The following is a 16853-nucleotide window of genomic DNA, read 5'->3' on the forward strand; positions in this document are numbered from 1 at the left end:
GAGATCGTCGTCCCTGGTGGAGCTGAATGAGACACGAGTTTCCTAATTCATGTATGAGGCTGTGTTGTTACATTGAATCTGGTAAGGCAGACCAGTCGGGAAATATTATTCATCCGGCATATTGATGTTGTTGATGAAGCCTCTAAGCGCAAACAGACTATAGAAGACAAAGGGTATGGAGCGGAACAGCCAATCGAGATAGCTTTATTCTACGATTCTCAAGTCAGTTGCTGTATCATTCTTTGATATTTGTAGGCAGGCTTTTTTAAAAAGATGCAGTGTAGCAGCGAAACTGCTTATTACTTACTCAAGAGAGCCTTAGGATTGTTTGATTGACCCACGTGCTCTGTGATGCGACTTGTCGCGCCGATCATGTCTAGTCCTTCATCCCGAGTTATCATTCGGTCAATAAATTATTCACCGTAACCTGTAAAGCTATGATGTAATTGACTTTACGATGTTTCAAGCAAACATGGCTGAAACGGAACTCCTTACTCGACTGATGTAATGCATAATGGAAGGATTCAGCCCAGCAAAAAGTACCGTTCCCTCAATTTTGATCTTGCATCTCCACATCTTGGTTAGCTTCGCTTGGAAGGAGAATGTTCTTGGTCAATTTGTAAGCCTAGTAGCCAATTAGAATAACTCAAGCATTATTATGATCAGCGTTGGTGCAGCTTCGTGGTATGGGAGGTGCTTTGTGGGTAAGGGATCAGCAGCACAAGCATCTAGTTATGGGGTCCTGTTCTTCGATTAATGATTGATATACAAAGACAACAATCTGAATAGAGCTTTGAGTATATATATCCTACGATTCCTCTGGATGAAGACTGCTATTCTTTATTACCAGCACCATCACTTCCTCTCAACACAACATCATCCCACAACCTTCATCATGCAGAACAAGATCTTTACAGCCGCGGCCCTTCTAGGTGCTATGGCCTCAGTTCATGCCTCTCCCGTCACCAAGCAAGTCAAGCGAGACGTCCTCACTGCCCTTCCTGAGGGTGCAGATGAGATTGAGCTCAAGTTCCAGCCGTCTCTCGACTTTGACAGTGATGGCTGTTACCAGACTGCTGCCATCGACCCTGATGGTAACCTCAACCCTGGCCACGGTGCCACGGGTACCCCTCAGGGAGACTGCCGTGATCCTCCACAGCTGGAGAACAGCAACACCTATTCTCGCAAGCGTTGTAACAACGGCATCTGCGCTATTATGTAAGTCTTTTCTCCGTTTGTAATGAGGGGATTTGAGTATTCATGGTTGAATTACAGGTATGAGACATACTATGAGAAGGATCAGAGCGCACTAGGCACATTTGCCGGTGGTCACCGCCACGACTGGGAGAACATTGTCGTCTTCGCCAAGGACGACACAGTCCTTCGTGTTGCTCCCTCATGCCATGGTGGCTACGGCGGTGCCAGCAACGACTTCCCTATCGACGGAACAAGCCCTCTTCTCGTCTACCACAAGGATGGTGCCGGTACTCATTGCTACCGCTTCGCGAATGACGATGACCGCAACGAACCCGAAAACCCTACTGGCTCATTCTTCAAGGCTCCTCTTGTTGGGTGGGACAACTGGCCCGATGTTGGTCTCCGAGACAAGATGCTCCAGAACTGGAGTGGTGGTGTTGGACCCAAGTTGGATGATGAGTTTGGTGACTCACTCAAGGATGCTGCAGGTGACGGTGTTGAAGGCTTTGATCCTTACGTCGACGAGTAGGTTATTTCTAGAACTAGATTCTTAAACGGCGATATATAAACTGAAATACGATTAAAATGATGATGTTTCTTCATACAAATACCACCTCTCCGCGTGCAGTAATGGCAACAGATTTGAGCCAATAGTATGAACATATTTTTAATATTTTTATGGCGACAAATTGTAGGAGCGCCTTCCACCAGCTTTGATCAAGGAAAGTATCTTATAGGCCTGACAAAGAAGTCAACAACCAAACATGTCGGGAAACTTATGTATCTACCATTTAAGTGAGATGTCAGACCAACACTCGACGTACCCGGGAATGGATGCCAGAATGTTGATCTTATTTCAAGTTGACAAATTAGAAAAGAAGTCACCTTCCCTTCCTTGCGCAGACATTTTTGCAAACGCGTGGAGATGCTTTCCCCAGTCATTTCTAATTCCGCCAAACACGAATGTCTGTGGTCCCGTCGCTTCCTCTGGCTTGCTCATGAAGACGAGGTTGCGATTGGCTCGAAGAGTTAAATAGTTGTTATCGATGAATTGCAATATAAGTGTGAACTTTCCGTCGGCGGAGTCAAGCCTGTAGTGCTGCAAACTAGGCTGGCTTGGTGGGTAGAATGGAGCAAGTCTGGTCTCGACATCAGGGTTAAGCCACAAGATACCCTCGAGAAGGAGGTTATTTCCTGATCCTTGGGGTTGTCCTTCGGCATACTGGAACCTCAAGTATTTTTTACGGCTTCCAGACGGAGTAGGATCGTACAAGTGGTTAAAGTAGTCGATCGAGTAAAGTTCAAACGTGGTATCCAGAGAACCCAGAACAGACACATTGTTGCCTGAAGACATGGAAGACTCGAGTGTTTCGTAGGCCATCTGGACTTCTCTCACTTTCTCTATCTCATCTTGGCGAATTCTATCTTTCTGTTTCTGGACGAAGTCTTTTCGTTTTTGCAGTTCTTGCTTCCGTTGTTGTCGCATCTCTTTCAGTTGGTAAAAAGATGCAGCGTCAGGGCCATGGTACTCGCGGGTCTCATCACGGCCCGACTCATCTAGGTCGGAGATATCTTGGTCAAACGTCCATGGAAGGACCACTCCCCCACTCTTGAGTTGAGGAGCCAAGCGATAGTACCACGCGGGTAAGTTTTCATCAGAAGTCGGCATATTATCTTATTTATGTTGATGTTGTTAGACATGAATTAGAATGCGGGGGTTTCACGATCTGCAAAGTTTAAATATGCTATGGTTGAACCAATCATTTGTCAATAGATGCATTTAATTACAAGTAATTTGACACAAGCCAAAACGGCTAGAACAATACATAGTAGTAAGCAAGGGTTTGGATAATGAAAAAAGAATTGCTGGTAAATGCAAAAAGAATGTCTCCCCGAAACCTGGATCGAACAAGTGACCTTTCGATGACATGTTTACAATTACAGTCGAACGCTCTTCCAGCTGAGCTATTCGGGGATAAGGTACTGATTTAGGGTTTGCCTTGCAATTAGCAAACACAATACTGAAATGGGATAGTGATATCCCAGATGATTTTCTAATCTATACCCTAGGTATTTACAGTTGCATAATAATATTCTCAACTGACGTGATTCTTCCTTGATAAGTCAATATCTACTGTACAACTGGCGTTCTTAGTTCAAATAGTAATAATAATTTTGCTAATTAATAACGTCAATTCAATCGTCTACTCTCTTTTCGGTACACCGAGATTCGGCCTTAGAACTGAACTCCATTACTACTCCAGGTTAACACCTCTGACTCAGTACCCAACATGTTAGCAATTCAACACATCATTACTCTTAGTGAGGCAACTCGGTGTATTTATGCCGACCACGGCGCCGATAACTCCGATCGGCGCACCCCGCAGACTAGGCTGGATAGACAATTATTATTAGTTATGGTAATTGACCATGCGATCAATTCATATTTTCTTAATCTTGTTCTTCTCATCTTCATCTTTTATCACTCATTGTGATGGCGACTCAAAGGACTTCTGTCGCTCAAACGGTTGGCTGGTTATATCATGAGTCTGGCATTTCAGCCGTCTACGCCACCGGTAAAGATGCATGGCTTATCATCCTCTCACGAACATGTCGTATGTTCGCTTTCAAAGCCGTTACACTTACAATAGCCCAATTTTTCTCCGAATTGGGTTTCTCCGATTTTCGCATTGGGTTGTTTATGAGCTTGACACTCCTCGGCGATGTCTTTCTTGGCCTGATTGTCACTCTCATGGCCGATGGACTTGGCCGACGAAGAGTTCTTATTGCAGGCGGAGCCTTGATGGCCTGTTCAGGCTTGATCTTCTCCTTCTTTGAGAATTTTTGGATCCTCCTTCTGGCTGCTATCGTCGGTGTCATCAGTGCCAGCGGTAGTGACTTCGGCCCTTTCCGAGCCATCGAAGAGTCCATGCTGTCTCACATCACAAACCCAAAAACTCGAGCTGATGTCTTGGCTTGGTACATCACTAGTTCCAGTCTCGGAGCGGCGTCGGGGACAGCATTGGCAGGGCGATTTGTCGAGAAGCTCGCCAATAGGGAGGGCTGGGATCTTGTATCAGCATACCATGCAACCTTCTGGGTCTATGTATTGATGGGCGGATTGAACGTTGTGTTTGCGTTACTTGTTAGCAGCAAGACCGAAGCAGCTCATCACGAAGATGCTTCAGAAGCGTCAGATGAGCTAGCTGAAGGACTTCTTCGGGATTCATCTGATGAGGATGAAGACGCAAGTAGACGGACATCTATGGCATCAAACACCCCAAAACCTACCAGTCGATTTTCAGGCGTTTCCTTGGGCACCAGATCCGTCATGTATCGTTTGTGGTTCCTACTTACTGTTGACTCTTTGGCTGATGGCATGGTGTCAGAGTCTCTAACAACATATTTCTTGGATAACAAGTTTTCGTTGTCCAAGGCTAGACTTGGAGACATCTTTTCAACAGCACAGGTCTTGGCCACGATTTCGACAGTCTTTGCAGGCCCCTTGGCCCGTCATCTTGGCCTCGTCAACACCATGGTCTTCACCCATCTGCCATCTTCGGTCTCGGTGCTTTTCTTCCCCTTCCCGAGTGGAATTGTCATCACAGTTATACTCCTCTTCATTCGTATGGGCCTGAACAACATGGACCAGGCACCGCGAGCAGCCTTTATTGCTGCTGTGGTCAAGCCTGAAGAGCGCACTGCCGTCATGGGTATTACATCGACACTCAGAACGTTGGCCATGGCTACCGGTCCGTCGCTCACTGGAGGGCTCGCTGAGAGTGGGAAATTTTGGATTGCCTTTGTCGTAGGTGGTATATTGCGAATTATGTATGACTTGGGACTATGGTTCATGTTCATTAACATGAAACTGCACACCCATGAAGTTCCGCAAGATGAACCTATGTCCAGAGGACAGTCGATTGATGAGGAAGATGTCGAGATGTTGAGGGAGTCTGGAGAGAGAAGACGATCTGAGGACGATTGAGTATGAGTTTACTCATTGGGTAAATTGAAGATTCCCTTGAAAACATGACGTTAGGATCAGATAGTGAAAAACGGCTTTTCATTTCGTATGGTATTAGGCCGGCATTATTTCGAAGCATGCAATGGATACCTTCTTAGACAGTTTGATTTGATTGAGGGGTATATAAAACACCAAATAGCAATGTTTTATGACATATCTATATGGTTAGTCATTTATAACCAGAGTTTGTGTCTTCGCAAGAACGTTAACTTTATTAACTTTCGCGAACGGGCACAACGGCGAATGAGGGTTCCCGAAAAGATCGTCTTCCAACGCCGAAAGCTTCTCAATAGTTAATCCATCTTCCTCCGTAATGCTTCAAATGTTGTAGAATGATTTGTCGGTCTTGTTGTGACGGCGATGTCGATTTTTTAAATGGTCGGGGAAACTCTGTGAGCCACCTTGCATTACCAGCCCGCTGTGCCCAGTAAAATGGATGGCTGTTGCTAAATTATCGACATAAAGTCCCGGCATGTTTGTATTAGGTACAGAATGAGATCGCCTTTTGGATGAAGTCCAATACCTTCGGAGATGCCACCATGGGGCGCGTCATCCATGGGTGAGTCGGCAGTCCCGTACCAAGAGCCTCCGTTGAGTGCATCGTGAAGGCCGATTAATTCAAGCCGTGGCTTTGCAGAGTAAGCGATTCTCTTCCAGTGTCGGCATATCTTGATAGAATACTGCAAGGTTTCCATGGCGCTTGCTCCTAAGTGGCAGGTCCGCAACATCAGTATCACACAATTAGTACCTAAGTGAAAGAGTGAGTCCATGACCCACGTGGCATTTTCGCACGTGAGAAGTAGACGCTACCTATTCTTTTGTAAATGAGGATCATTTCAAGCTTTTCTAATGCGTGGGTCTTTCTTTCTTTTGGAAGTTAGGCCTACCGCCAACAACGGAAAGTGGGCGCGTGCTGGGTTGCTACTTTGGGCTTCAACCTCGTTTGGGCCAGACAAGCTTCTCCTTAACTACTACATAAGGTATCTAGATAATACAGTAGTAGACTAGTCTGCAGTCTCGCTAACAAAAGACTCGTACGAGCATGTACGTATCCAAGGCAGCTTAGCTAATGTTGACGGTATCAATTACGCGGCAATTGAGCAGAGATTAATGATCAGACCAAGATTATTGGGCATTATTGCGTCCTTAGAGTTGGCGCTATGAGACATTAGTCTTTCGGGATGACGACTCGTTGTGCTCGGGCCGTCTCAGGTCTCCTCAGGTCTCCTCAGCTTCCTCCCACATCTCGGATCCGGAACCGAAATCGATCGGATCATCCTCCAATAATTCCAAGGACAATGATGGATCATGGAATGAACCTTGCCAAGTAAACAGATCGACCACTTCAATCGGTATCGATCATTTGTTGTAAAAGGTCGTGGTCTATGTATAAAACTCGCTAGCAATGTCTCATCCAAGGCATTCAAAGTTCAAAACACTCCCGATTGTTCCGTATCCTGTTTTCGGTCAGACTAGACTAGCAACTCACTAATGTGAGATTGATTGCTAAAGACTCGGAGGGAAAAAAGAATAAGCGCCACAAAGGTGTCGTCGGCACTTATTGTCGACCACGTCTGCACGTATACGAAATTCGCTATCCATGTCGCATATGCCCCCTCTTTAGCTTGCTCCCCTACTTCAGGCCTAACTCAGCTTGGTATCGTGAAGTATTGCTTTTAATCCAAAGTTCAATGGGATGACGCATTGATGTTTTTGCCGACAGTCTTTAAATGATGGATCAGCCATGATGTCAAACAACAGAAGGATCATCACGACTATCCATCTTTCAACAGTTTTACCGTGGACATCGCCAATTAAATCACCATGAGACGGCAGATCATCACATTAGCTTCTCTCACAGCGCTCGTTCGCGGCTCTGATGTCGACAACTCGAAGCTTGACCCGCTACAATTCAAGAAAGATGGTACCTTTCAGATTGCCATCTTTTCAGATATGCATTTCGGACAATGTGAGCCACACGTCTATCTATAATCACAACATGCGATTAACAACTTTGAACAGATGAATCTACCACAGGCCCTGAACAGGACCGCAATTCAGTCGAGGTGCTCAACAAAGTGCTTGATTCCGACACGCCAGATCTAGTAGTCCTCAATGGCGATCTCATCAACGGTGACTCAACATGGAAACACAACAGCACGCACTATATCGACATGATTGTTGAGCCTATGGTCAACCGCAGTCTCACTTGGGCGTCTACTTATGGTAACCATGACCACAACTACAACATCAATGGCGATGATATTCTTGTACGCGAGAAAATGTGGCCAGGAGCACGCACTCAGAAAATGGTCAACGAGACAAAATCAGGCACCACCAATTATTATCTGCCAGTCTATCCCTCTGACTGCTCCGACACATCCGATTGTAGCCCTCAGCTTATCCTTTGGTTCTTCGATAGCCGCGGTGGAAACTATTACCAGGGCAGCTGGCAGGAGAACTGGGTTGACCAGAGCGTGGTAGACTGGTTCAACGAAACCAGCACCGAGCTGACAAGCAAGCACAACAAGACTATCCCTTCACTTGCCTTTGTTCATGTACCCCCAAATGCCACAGTTGCGCTTCAAACAGAGCTAGGTATTCGAAAGAACTACCAGCCTGGTATCAACGATGACCCCCCAGTCCCTCAACAGGGATACGGATGGTGTGCGGACGGTACCCCAACTTACGACTGCCCATACGGCGGCCAAGATGTACCTTTCATGGAAGCTCTAGTCACTATACCCGGAATCATCGGTTTGTTTTATGGTCACGACCACGGAAACACATGGTGCTACCGTTGGGATACCAAGCTCGATGGCATGGAAATCGAAGGCAACGGCATCCATCTCTGCTACGGACAGCACTCTGGCTATGGTGGATACGGCGATTGGATCCGAGGTGCCCGAGAAATCATTGTGACAGAGGATATGTTGGAGAAGAATGAAGTGGAAACATACATTCGACTTGAATCTGGCGACGCAGTTGGAAAGGTTACGCTTAACTCGACTTTCAACGACGATTATTATCCCGCTACTCCAAACACCATGACTTACATGTCAGAGGAAGAGAGCAGTGGTGCGTTTAGCCTCTCACGAAGTTCGGACTCTATTGTGATGGCAGTGGGAGGATCACTGGCAGTTGTCGCTTGGTTGATGATTTGAGAATGTTTTTTTTTTCTATGATTCATGATGATCTGAGATACCCATGCTCTAGTTTTATTTGTACTTATACCACTTGAACAATTTTACAGCGTTATTGCAGTACCGCCGTCTTACTTGCTTGTTTATCTCTGAAGTATAATTGAGCGATTTGAGTCCCATTTGTAGTATTGCTGTCAACGTGTACGCCTCTCAATCGTCGACACGCCCATTCTTTCACCGTCTGATCTGTTGATGTATTGCTTAATAATAATAATAATAACACATTTTCTGTGTGTGCTCCTTTCTCGATGTAGCTGCCCAGGACAGCCAATCATAAAGGAATTATGTTGCTAGCCGGATTACCTGGAACGCGCCATCACTGCACAATTGGTAATCACATCATTGTACAGTCAGCATTTAAAGCCCGAGACAGATACGACACCACTTCCCATGATTATGCACTTTTAACCTCTACCGGAATACAATGTCTTCAAGCCCAAGTAAAGTGAAGGCAGTCTTTTTCGATTTCATGGGCACTTGCCTTGACTGGCACAGTAGTGTCGTTAACGCATTGCCTTCCACCATTCCCAAGTCTGAAGCCTCGGAGCTCGCTCTTGAATGGCGTAGAAGATACTTCATTGCCAATAGCGAGCGCCTTGCTCAGCAACTCGAACCCGAGGATATTGACGACACCCTGATCCGAGTCCTGGAGAATGTCCTCGATCAAATGCCAGAACACAAACAGCATTTCAACCCAGAAATTAAGACACAGCTCATCAATGCCTGGCATACTCAGCCAGCCTGGCCAGAAGTTAGACAAGCAATCCAGTCCATCCGTAATGAGCTCGGCCTCGAGGTCTTTGTACACGCCAACGGCACTACACGCCTGCAGCTCGACCTCACTCGTTTTTCTGGGCTGAACTTCAACATGCTCTTCTCAAGCCAGTTACTGGGCACGTACAAGCCGGACCCCGAGGCCTACAAGAAGGCTTTACGATTCGTCAAGCTCCTGCCAGAAGAAGTCGTTCTGGTAGCAGCGCATGCGTATGACCTGAGAGGCGCGCAGGCTGTAGGTATGAAGACAATTTATATCCATCGATGGACGGATGATGTGGATGAAGATATGGAAAAGGTCAAAGGCGAGTTTGGAGCTTTCTTAGAAGGAATGGAGAAACTTCCTGCTACAATCAGGAAATTGCAAGGATAAGAGTCAAGACTTGTCTAGTTAACTCCAAGCCCATTTTGAATCCGCCCAAGAACGTGATGCTGTTTGAGTCTCTCTCCTTATGTGCAGCCTTCGCCGATCTCCTTGGAATTATCTGCCTTTCAAACTCAATCCACCCCAATTATTCTTGGGAAGCGGATGTCCAGATACCACACTGTTGTCGAGCAATCAACTACCTTTGGGATGGTTGAGGCTGTCGATCAATGCCACTGTTGTCAGCTATCTAGCGGCTGTAAGACGGCGCAGCACTGCTCGCACAATCAACCTTTTGCGGTTTAGCGTCTGATTTCATTGGTACTGACCTGAATGACCTCCATCTCGAGCAATGGTCCTAATTGGGAATAACCTCTTGTCAGTTACTGTAAGTGTTGATAGACAGTTATCCACTGGGCGTTCTCTCTCTTGAGATAAAAAGCCAGCTACCAGCCTTTCCACGTATTGTTCTTCATCCTTTTGTATCATTCGATATTCCCAAACGATTGAGCCTATACAAAACATGTATTCTGATCAGAAAAACCCCCAGCAGCGATCTTTAGTTGCGCCAGCACTGTTGTATGGGGACAATCATCTCCACCAGCAACCTCCTCCAACTTATGAAGAACACGATACCATGTCCCACATCTCGCAACAGACCACGTCTTCATCCCGGCCTATTGTCCTTCCTTCATCCTCAATCGGAGGTGGCCTGGAAGCTACGCCCCCTTTCATTAGGGCATACCCTCCTGTCCTTGACTCGTATGGCATCTCCTCATCCGAGTTCATGGCTATCGTTGATGCTCTCAACATTGCCCTTGCTGAGCCCGCACCTCTCAAGGCCATTCAAATTGCCGGCAATGGTCTAGGTTTCGTGCCTGATCCCGTTTGTCAAGGAGTTTCCTTGGGCCTCGGTCTGGCTGCTGGTACCGCCACAGCCGCCACAGCATACATCAGACCTAAGAGGGTCCTGGAAAGAGTGAACCGCGAAACATTTGCTCCGAAGGGCTTGAAGATTGAGATTGTGAAGGATGAAGAGGTTATGCGACGACTCAAGGCCACAGCCAGAAGCCTTGAGCCGTTGCAAAGGCTTCAAGAGATCGCTCATCGCGTCGAGGCCTTGTCGTTCGATGTTGAGCCTCCAGTCAAATGCAACAACGTGATAGATCGTGTCAGCGCAAAGCAAGCCGCGATGAAACAGGCCAAGAAAGAAGAGAGAAAGCAGAAGAAAGCGGACAAGCGAAACCATAAACGCGAAAAGGCAGCTGAGAAGTACAACTACCCAATCGAGTCTATCGAAGAGCGGTACGACTCGGATACAGAAATTCGCATTGAGAATGAGGCCAAGATTGTGGGATTGGAGGATAAGATCGCGGAAATAAATGCAAAGGCGGATGCGAAGTTGCAGGTGGCGAGCGACAAAAAGGTTCGCGAGATTGAGAAAAGACGGGCGAAGGACCTGAAGGAAGTGGAAAAGGATCGAGTGAGGCTACTGGAGAAGCAATACAAGGCTATAGCTAAGTCGCAGAAGAAGTCAGGGGAGAGAGAAGGGAAGGATGAGAAGAAGGTAGCCAAGCTGGAATGGCTCATGATCCTGGCCCTCTGAGACCCGTGGGGGTATTATCTTTTGCTTTCAACCGGTGTCAGGTACTTCAATATGATCTTACAGAAATTCAATATCAAGAGCAATCCAGTCTCCACGACCTCAGTTCTCGCCTTCGTCCAATCTCAAACCCATGCGTCCCAGCAATAACATCGTTCATAACCCCTTCAGCCATTTTCAGCTCAGCGCTTCCCGCTAATAAGTTCATACATGCAATCTGCAGAGGAAATATGAACAGCAGTGGCTCTGTCCCTGTGGACCCTTCGCCTAGACATGAAATTGCCAGTTGACATATCTCAATCGCGATAGACGTTCTAATCATCTGTTGATTCTCCAAGACAACTGGTACCTCAGCCACTAATGGGATTCCGAGATTCATACAGAGATCTGACATGCAAAGGATAATAGCTCTCTGGAGTGCAAGTAATGCTTTATCTTTGACAGTGTGTTGGGTGTCGTCAATTTTTGGTACCGAGCCTGACAGAGGACGGGGATGATGGTAAAGTAACCCCCAGTCTTCAAGATCTGAAAGGGTTGTCTCAACACGCTGATGCAAGTGGTCCACAAAGTCATTATCGACTTCACCTCTTTCCATGATATCCACGTCATGAAGTTGACCTGGAACACGGGCGAATATGTCGTGGAGAGCGTCGCTGGAGGTCTTTGGCACATCATCTGGCCAGGGGATGGTTTGCCAATCAGCCATTTCAAGGTAACACTGGCAGCGTTTTATCAGCGCGCACACAATCTTTTCAAGTCAGTTACGGCTCATTAGGACATTGGATGAGACCTACAATCTCGAAGCGACATTGTCGCAGAAGCTCTCGGTCTAGAGGTGTCCGATGCCTCCACGGACCCCTCAGCTTGACCTACATGGGACCATAGTCAGTGAGAATCCGAGGTTGAGAAATATCAAGACTTCATACCAGCTGAGAGATTCCCTCATAGTGTCTCAACCAACCATTCTTGTCTGTAAAAGCAATAGTCTCAAACATGCACAGGCAAAGCACGCTCACCAACGTGTCCCACTCCAGGGCAGTCGTTGAGCTCGACAAATCCGTGTGCACTTTCTTTAACGCCTTGACATATTCTCTTGTACCCAGGTCAAAGATACGTTTGTCAGAGTTGGTCTTGCCAAAGTAAACCGCTGCCAGAGCCCGTATAGCAAGAGGGCGTGTCGAAGTAGGGGAGGGGAGTGATTCGAGGTTGGTCATTAATGGTATGACTCCCTCGATTTTCGAGAGGAGATGAGCGTGAATTATATCATTCTCGTTGATGAGCGGAGGGGACAGATAGTGAACTTGTTGCTGCTTATGAGCCAGTTGCAATTGAAGTTCCCTAGATTTTGCTGTAGGTTTGTCTGTAGAGAATCTCTTTGTCTCATCAACAAATTCTTCATATATCACATATCCCTCGCAATTTAGACCGGCCTTGTCACATCTTTGACAATGTGGCTTGCCATTGTCTCCAGTGAGTGTCAGTGAACATGCCCTAAAATAGTAGGTGGTTCACAAGTACCGCATTTAACGCGCCTTCGCTTGCAGGTTCTGCATGCTTTACTTCTTCCACCGCGGTTAACCATGTTTGCGTCTTTGCGTCTCGTTCAGGCACGATCCGTAGGAGCGTAAGTAAGCTTGGAGAGCGGAGCAGAAGGATCAACACCTGTGATCCTATTAGGCTGTGTTAACTAGCCCAGCAGTTCCCTTAGAATGCGCCACAATTGAGTCGTCATCATTGTCATCCTCGATACGAGAAATGCACATACATGAATAATGGCAATACCTTCTACCATAGTAGTATAGCTCTAGACCTTGTTTGTAGAACTTTTGAACAGTAGGATTGTGTCCTTTTTTGTCACGTTTAGATAGCAGTATCCATTTCTAAGCGATGCTTACCCGACGGAAAAGGATCTGAACCCCTACTTCAAAGCCTCATAGTTGGCGGTGTGATGACAGATTATAGGATCTAATGACACGACTGTGTTGATAGTCACGACAAAGGAGATTAAGAACAGTCGATCAACAAGTAACTACCTAACTACCTAGCTGACAGTCTCGTCAATGTAGAGTCTTTAAGGATGACTTGTCAGTATATCGAGCTGTTATCTCAAATCATTCAGCCCTATTACCTCCCTGAGTAAACGGCCGCTCAGGTAGGTACCGTCCCCTGTTGCTCTATACGCTTGCACCAATCAAGACCAGCTGCCAATCTCTTAATCCCGGCTAGCAATAGAATCGCTGGGACCCCTCGGAATTGACCCTCTCCGCAAGAAAAGAGCTTTCACTCCTTGCCAAGAATCGTCTGGAAATTAATTCTTACCTGAGAGTGAAGCAAGGGTCCTCTCCGGCGTTTCACAGCAACCTCAGGGGTCACATCAGTGATTGTACATACAGTAGTAGTCGGAATCAGTCAATTCTCTAGATGGCCTCTTTGTCTAACATACCCCAAACTCCATATCCCAAGGTACCTAGTTGAGTATACACTTGATCTCTTCTCTTTGTATCTTATCTATATAAACATGCTATGCCTGTATGTAACACACTCCATGCAAAATTAATATGCCACTCTATTACCAATTACATTGTTCGTGTCTCGTCATGATGAATGCTGTTTGATGCTCTCCCTGTACCCCGATGTTGCGCCCTGGCAGAAATAGTGATCAATTATCAGCTCCTCCGCCTTGATGTCCAGCCAGCCTGGCGCTGAGTCGCCGATACCGAAGCTCAGCAGAATCTCGTCATCGAGATAGCCGTGGCTACGTTGCGCTGGCTGGTCTCCGTGATACACCATGCTTCCAGTCCAGATGTACTTGCTGTTGGTCTCGCCGTGATATGTGAGCTTCTTGCTGACGCTCATCATATGGTAGGGCGCAATAGGCGAGTAAACAACGATACGGTGGTCGTACCACGTGTTTGTGTATTGAGGAGGGTCGTAGCGCATCTGCACCATACCCATGATGACCGTGTTATTTGCCGCAGGCTCGCAAGCCCCGCGATTGCAAAGGGTCAAGCTCAGCATGGGCGTCGATTGGTGGACTCGCTTGTCGGTGAGCATAACGTCGTTCATACAGGTCTGGGTGGCTGAGTGCCATGTCTTGCCCTCATGATCGGGGGGGAAGGGCTCGTCGACCGCAGACTCGGCTTCGGCGTCCATGTTCTGGACAGGCTCTTCGGTTGAGTTGAAGCGGTAAAGCTGGCTAGGCTCGACCATGAACATCATCTCGTCATCGTCGTCGCTAAAAGGGTTGTAGACAGGAGCCCAGTTCTTCTCGCGTTGATATCGAGCATCGGATTCTTCGCCCTCGGGGGGTTGGCGTCGGAGAAGGATAGGCTTGTCGAATTCGATGGCTGGGAGTTCTTTTGCGTGTTTGCCCATTTGCTTGACGAGCTCGGGAACAGCAGCACGGGCATCGACAATGTACATGCCCTCGCAGAGGTTTTCGTCGTTGACCTGGTGGGTGAAGATAAGCATGGGAGTGCCGTTCTTCCTCCAGAAGAGCTTCATGTCTTCGGGGCCAATGTATTTATCCATGTCGGGCTGTCGCTTGCAGTGATGCTCAGGGCCTTGGGCTTCTGTAAAGTCCTCAACAAGCATCTTATGCCAATCGTTATCCGCAGTGAGCTCGGGCCGGCCGAACGCATCCCAGGTAAGGCTAACGAATGTGGCGACCTGCTGGGCGCGTCGGTACTTTTTGCCCTTGATATCTTGGTCGACGTGGGGAGCGCGGGCAATGACGAGAAAGTCATGCTTGCTACCCTTTGGCAATTCAAGAAGGGTCGGATTCATAATCTTCTGACCAGTCTTCTTGACGTTGATGGTGTTGTAGAAGCCCAAGTTGTTGCGTCGGCTGGTGAGCAGACGGTAATCGTTGGTTCGCGAGAGCAGAGGATCGAAGCCGGTATTTTTGGGGCCGAAGAGGCTATCGCTCATGGTGAAGATGACAATCATACCGACCATCATAGCGGTTATCATTACATAGAGAATGATGCGCCTCGGGTGAGGATGTGGGATTCGGACTTGAGACAAGCGCACGCTCAGGTTGCGCAGACTGTTGGGCAGACGCATGTTGGAGATGCGCATCTTGACGTCGAGTGGCCGCTTCGGCGGGGGAGGATATGCGACGTCGCGTTTGAGGTAGAGGAGGCTCGGGGACCTCACATGGAGGGAAAGAAAGAGGACGTGTCTCTGTTTTGCTGGGCCACAATCTGCTAGATTGAGGTGTGACAGTGAGTGACGAGTAGACTACTAGTCGAGTAGTGGAAAAGGCGGAGAAGTATAATAAAAAGGAAAAAGGCCAACGGTAAAAGAGCGGATAGAAAGAATAAATCGAAGGACTGAAAGGAAGGAAGCGTTACAGTAGAGTTGGATCCAGGTCCCCCTAATCACGATCCATTCATTAACTTTTTTTTAAGGGGAGAGGGGGCGAGAGTCCATCCATGTCGCCAAATTGTTCTAGGCCAGGTCCCAGTTCAAATTTACTTGGTCAATGCTGTTTTGCTGGTTAGCTGCGCCACAATTAGCGAAACCCCCACCAAGACTGCTTGCTATAAATGAGACCGGCAGTCAGAGAATCAGGGCTAACATCTTAAATTTAGGTACCTCAATTTAGGGAGCTAACTAGGGAATAAAGCCACTGATCTAAGATTCTGTCTGAACCTAAGATCAGCAACTTTTGATCGCACGTGGGGCAATTGTCCAAACACATCAGGTTCAATATTCCTGATTTTCATCCAAACAGTCCCTCAATTCTAGTCTGACCCTGCCAAGGTTTTGTTGGAAAGCCAAACGTGGCACAGTTAGTAGTGTTGTAGACAGACTGTGGGGACTGCATAAAGTCACTCACAACAAGTCTGACCAACTTCCTCTCCTCTCCTCTCCTCTCCTCTCTCTCCATTCTAGAGTCGCAACGCCAAGTCTGCAATCTACAACAGTTATCAGTGGAGAACTGATTGTCAAGATGAAAATTGGCGATTTGCCAAGCGAATTCTATCCACCAAATCAGCCCTATAAAGAACTCTATTCACAGCGCGACAATTGTTCAAATGCTGGCACTGTCGTTGCCCACTCAGTGTCCTGATGGTTGCTTCAACGCGTTAAAAAAGTGTCAACATCATGCATCAACCACACCTGCACTGTCTGCGAGAATCATACCACAATATCTCAACTAAACTTGACGCGTAAGCCTCCAAGCCTCAATTCAATAATTGATCCTACGTGATGTCGTCTCAATGTTGTGCCGAATCTGACTCTGCGATTTTTACAATTGACTACCCTACACCAATGACAGACATGACGACATGACGACATGAAATAAGCAGCCACCAAGTGGTGACAGGCGCACAGACTTTGCGAAAGCTAATAAAGCTGCATCAACAATCATTGTAGAATAATTCGTGGATGTCGTATCAAAAAATATTAATACCAGGGCCTTGATTTTGCCAAGTCCGAAACACAATCAACACAATTTTTCACAGCTGGGATAATACTGAAAACCTGGCATAATGCAGCATGACATACCTACAATGGAAAGCATTCTGGATTGCTCTCGTCATGTCAGATTGGGGTGCTGACGGAGGCTTGTAGGCGTCGCGTTGGAGACGCCAGATATTCTCCTTCTCCGCACCAATGCTGACGGCAAGATAGCAGTTTCCATCTCACATTCTGCCTAACATTGAGAACATCATC

At 47.1% G+C, this 16853-nt stretch overlaps 9 protein-coding genes and 1 non-coding gene across 10 annotated transcripts; 5 read left to right on the forward strand and 5 right to left on the reverse strand.

Annotated features, from left to right (window-relative positions):
* Positions 1–895: 895 nt before the first annotated feature.
* Positions 896–1726, forward strand: FPOAC1_005770 (uncharacterized protein; the record flags this gene model as incomplete). The annotated part of the gene is made up of 2 exons (XM_044850284.1): positions 896–1218; positions 1276–1726. The coding sequence occupies 2 exons, from the start codon at positions 896–898 to the stop codon at positions 1724–1726; spliced, it is 774 nt and encodes a 257-aa protein (XP_044708994.1).
* A 327-nt stretch (positions 1727–2053) lies between these two features.
* On the reverse strand, positions 2054–2866 carry FPOAC1_005771 (uncharacterized protein; the record flags this gene model as incomplete). The annotated part of the gene is made up of 1 exon (XM_044850285.1): positions 2054–2866. One exon carries the CDS (start codon positions 2864–2866, stop codon positions 2054–2056), a length of 813 nt encoding a protein of 270 aa, XP_044708995.1.
* Positions 2867–3086: 220 nt separating this feature from the next.
* On the reverse strand, positions 3087–3172 carry FPOAC1_005772. Its single transcript has one exon. It is a non-coding gene; the product is annotated as a tRNA-Tyr (tRNA).
* Positions 3173–3691: 519 nt separating this feature from the next.
* Positions 3692–5185, forward strand: FPOAC1_005773 (uncharacterized protein; the record flags this gene model as incomplete). The annotated part of the gene is made up of 1 exon (XM_044850286.1): positions 3692–5185. The coding sequence occupies one exon, from the start codon at positions 3692–3694 to the stop codon at positions 5183–5185; it is 1494 nt and encodes a 497-aa protein (XP_044708996.1).
* Positions 5186–5197: 12 nt separating this feature from the next.
* Positions 5198–6059, reverse strand: FPOAC1_005774 (uncharacterized protein; the record flags this gene model as incomplete). Its single annotated transcript, XM_044850287.1, has 3 exons — positions 5198–5220; positions 5748–5972; positions 6035–6059. 3 exons carry the CDS (start codon positions 6057–6059, stop codon positions 5198–5200), a joined length of 273 nt encoding a protein of 90 aa, XP_044708997.1.
* A 989-nt stretch (positions 6060–7048) lies between these two features.
* FPOAC1_005775 (uncharacterized protein) lies at positions 7049–8388 on the forward strand (the record flags this gene model as incomplete). The annotated part of the gene is made up of 2 exons (XM_044850288.1): positions 7049–7193; positions 7247–8388. The coding sequence occupies 2 exons, from the start codon at positions 7049–7051 to the stop codon at positions 8386–8388; spliced, it is 1287 nt and encodes a 428-aa protein (XP_044708998.1).
* Positions 8389–8851: 463 nt separating this feature from the next.
* Positions 8852–9574, forward strand: FPOAC1_005776 (uncharacterized protein; the record flags this gene model as incomplete). Its single annotated transcript, XM_044850289.1, has 1 exon — positions 8852–9574. The coding sequence occupies one exon, from the start codon at positions 8852–8854 to the stop codon at positions 9572–9574; it is 723 nt and encodes a 240-aa protein (XP_044708999.1).
* A 514-nt stretch (positions 9575–10088) lies between these two features.
* FPOAC1_005777 (uncharacterized protein) lies at positions 10089–11171 on the forward strand (the record flags this gene model as incomplete). The annotated part of the gene is made up of 1 exon (XM_044850290.1): positions 10089–11171. The coding sequence occupies one exon, from the start codon at positions 10089–10091 to the stop codon at positions 11169–11171; it is 1083 nt and encodes a 360-aa protein (XP_044709000.1).
* Positions 11172–11244: 73 nt separating this feature from the next.
* Positions 11245–12750, reverse strand: FPOAC1_005778 (uncharacterized protein; the record flags this gene model as incomplete). Its single annotated transcript, XM_044850291.1, has 4 exons — positions 11245–11916; positions 11963–12037; positions 12095–12633; positions 12687–12750. 4 exons carry the CDS (start codon positions 12748–12750, stop codon positions 11245–11247), a joined length of 1350 nt encoding a protein of 449 aa, XP_044709001.1.
* A 1013-nt stretch (positions 12751–13763) lies between these two features.
* Positions 13764–15248, reverse strand: FPOAC1_005779 (uncharacterized protein; the record flags this gene model as incomplete). Its single annotated transcript, XM_044850292.1, has 1 exon — positions 13764–15248. One exon carries the CDS (start codon positions 15246–15248, stop codon positions 13764–13766), a length of 1485 nt encoding a protein of 494 aa, XP_044709002.1.
* Positions 15249–16853: the final 1605 nt, after the last annotated feature.

The sequence above is a fragment of the Fusarium poae genome, chromosome 2 (assembly GCF_019609905.1).
Source record: "Fusarium poae strain DAOMC 252244 chromosome 2, whole genome shotgun sequence".
Classification (NCBI taxonomy): Eukaryota; Fungi; Ascomycota; class Sordariomycetes; order Hypocreales; family Nectriaceae; genus Fusarium; species Fusarium poae.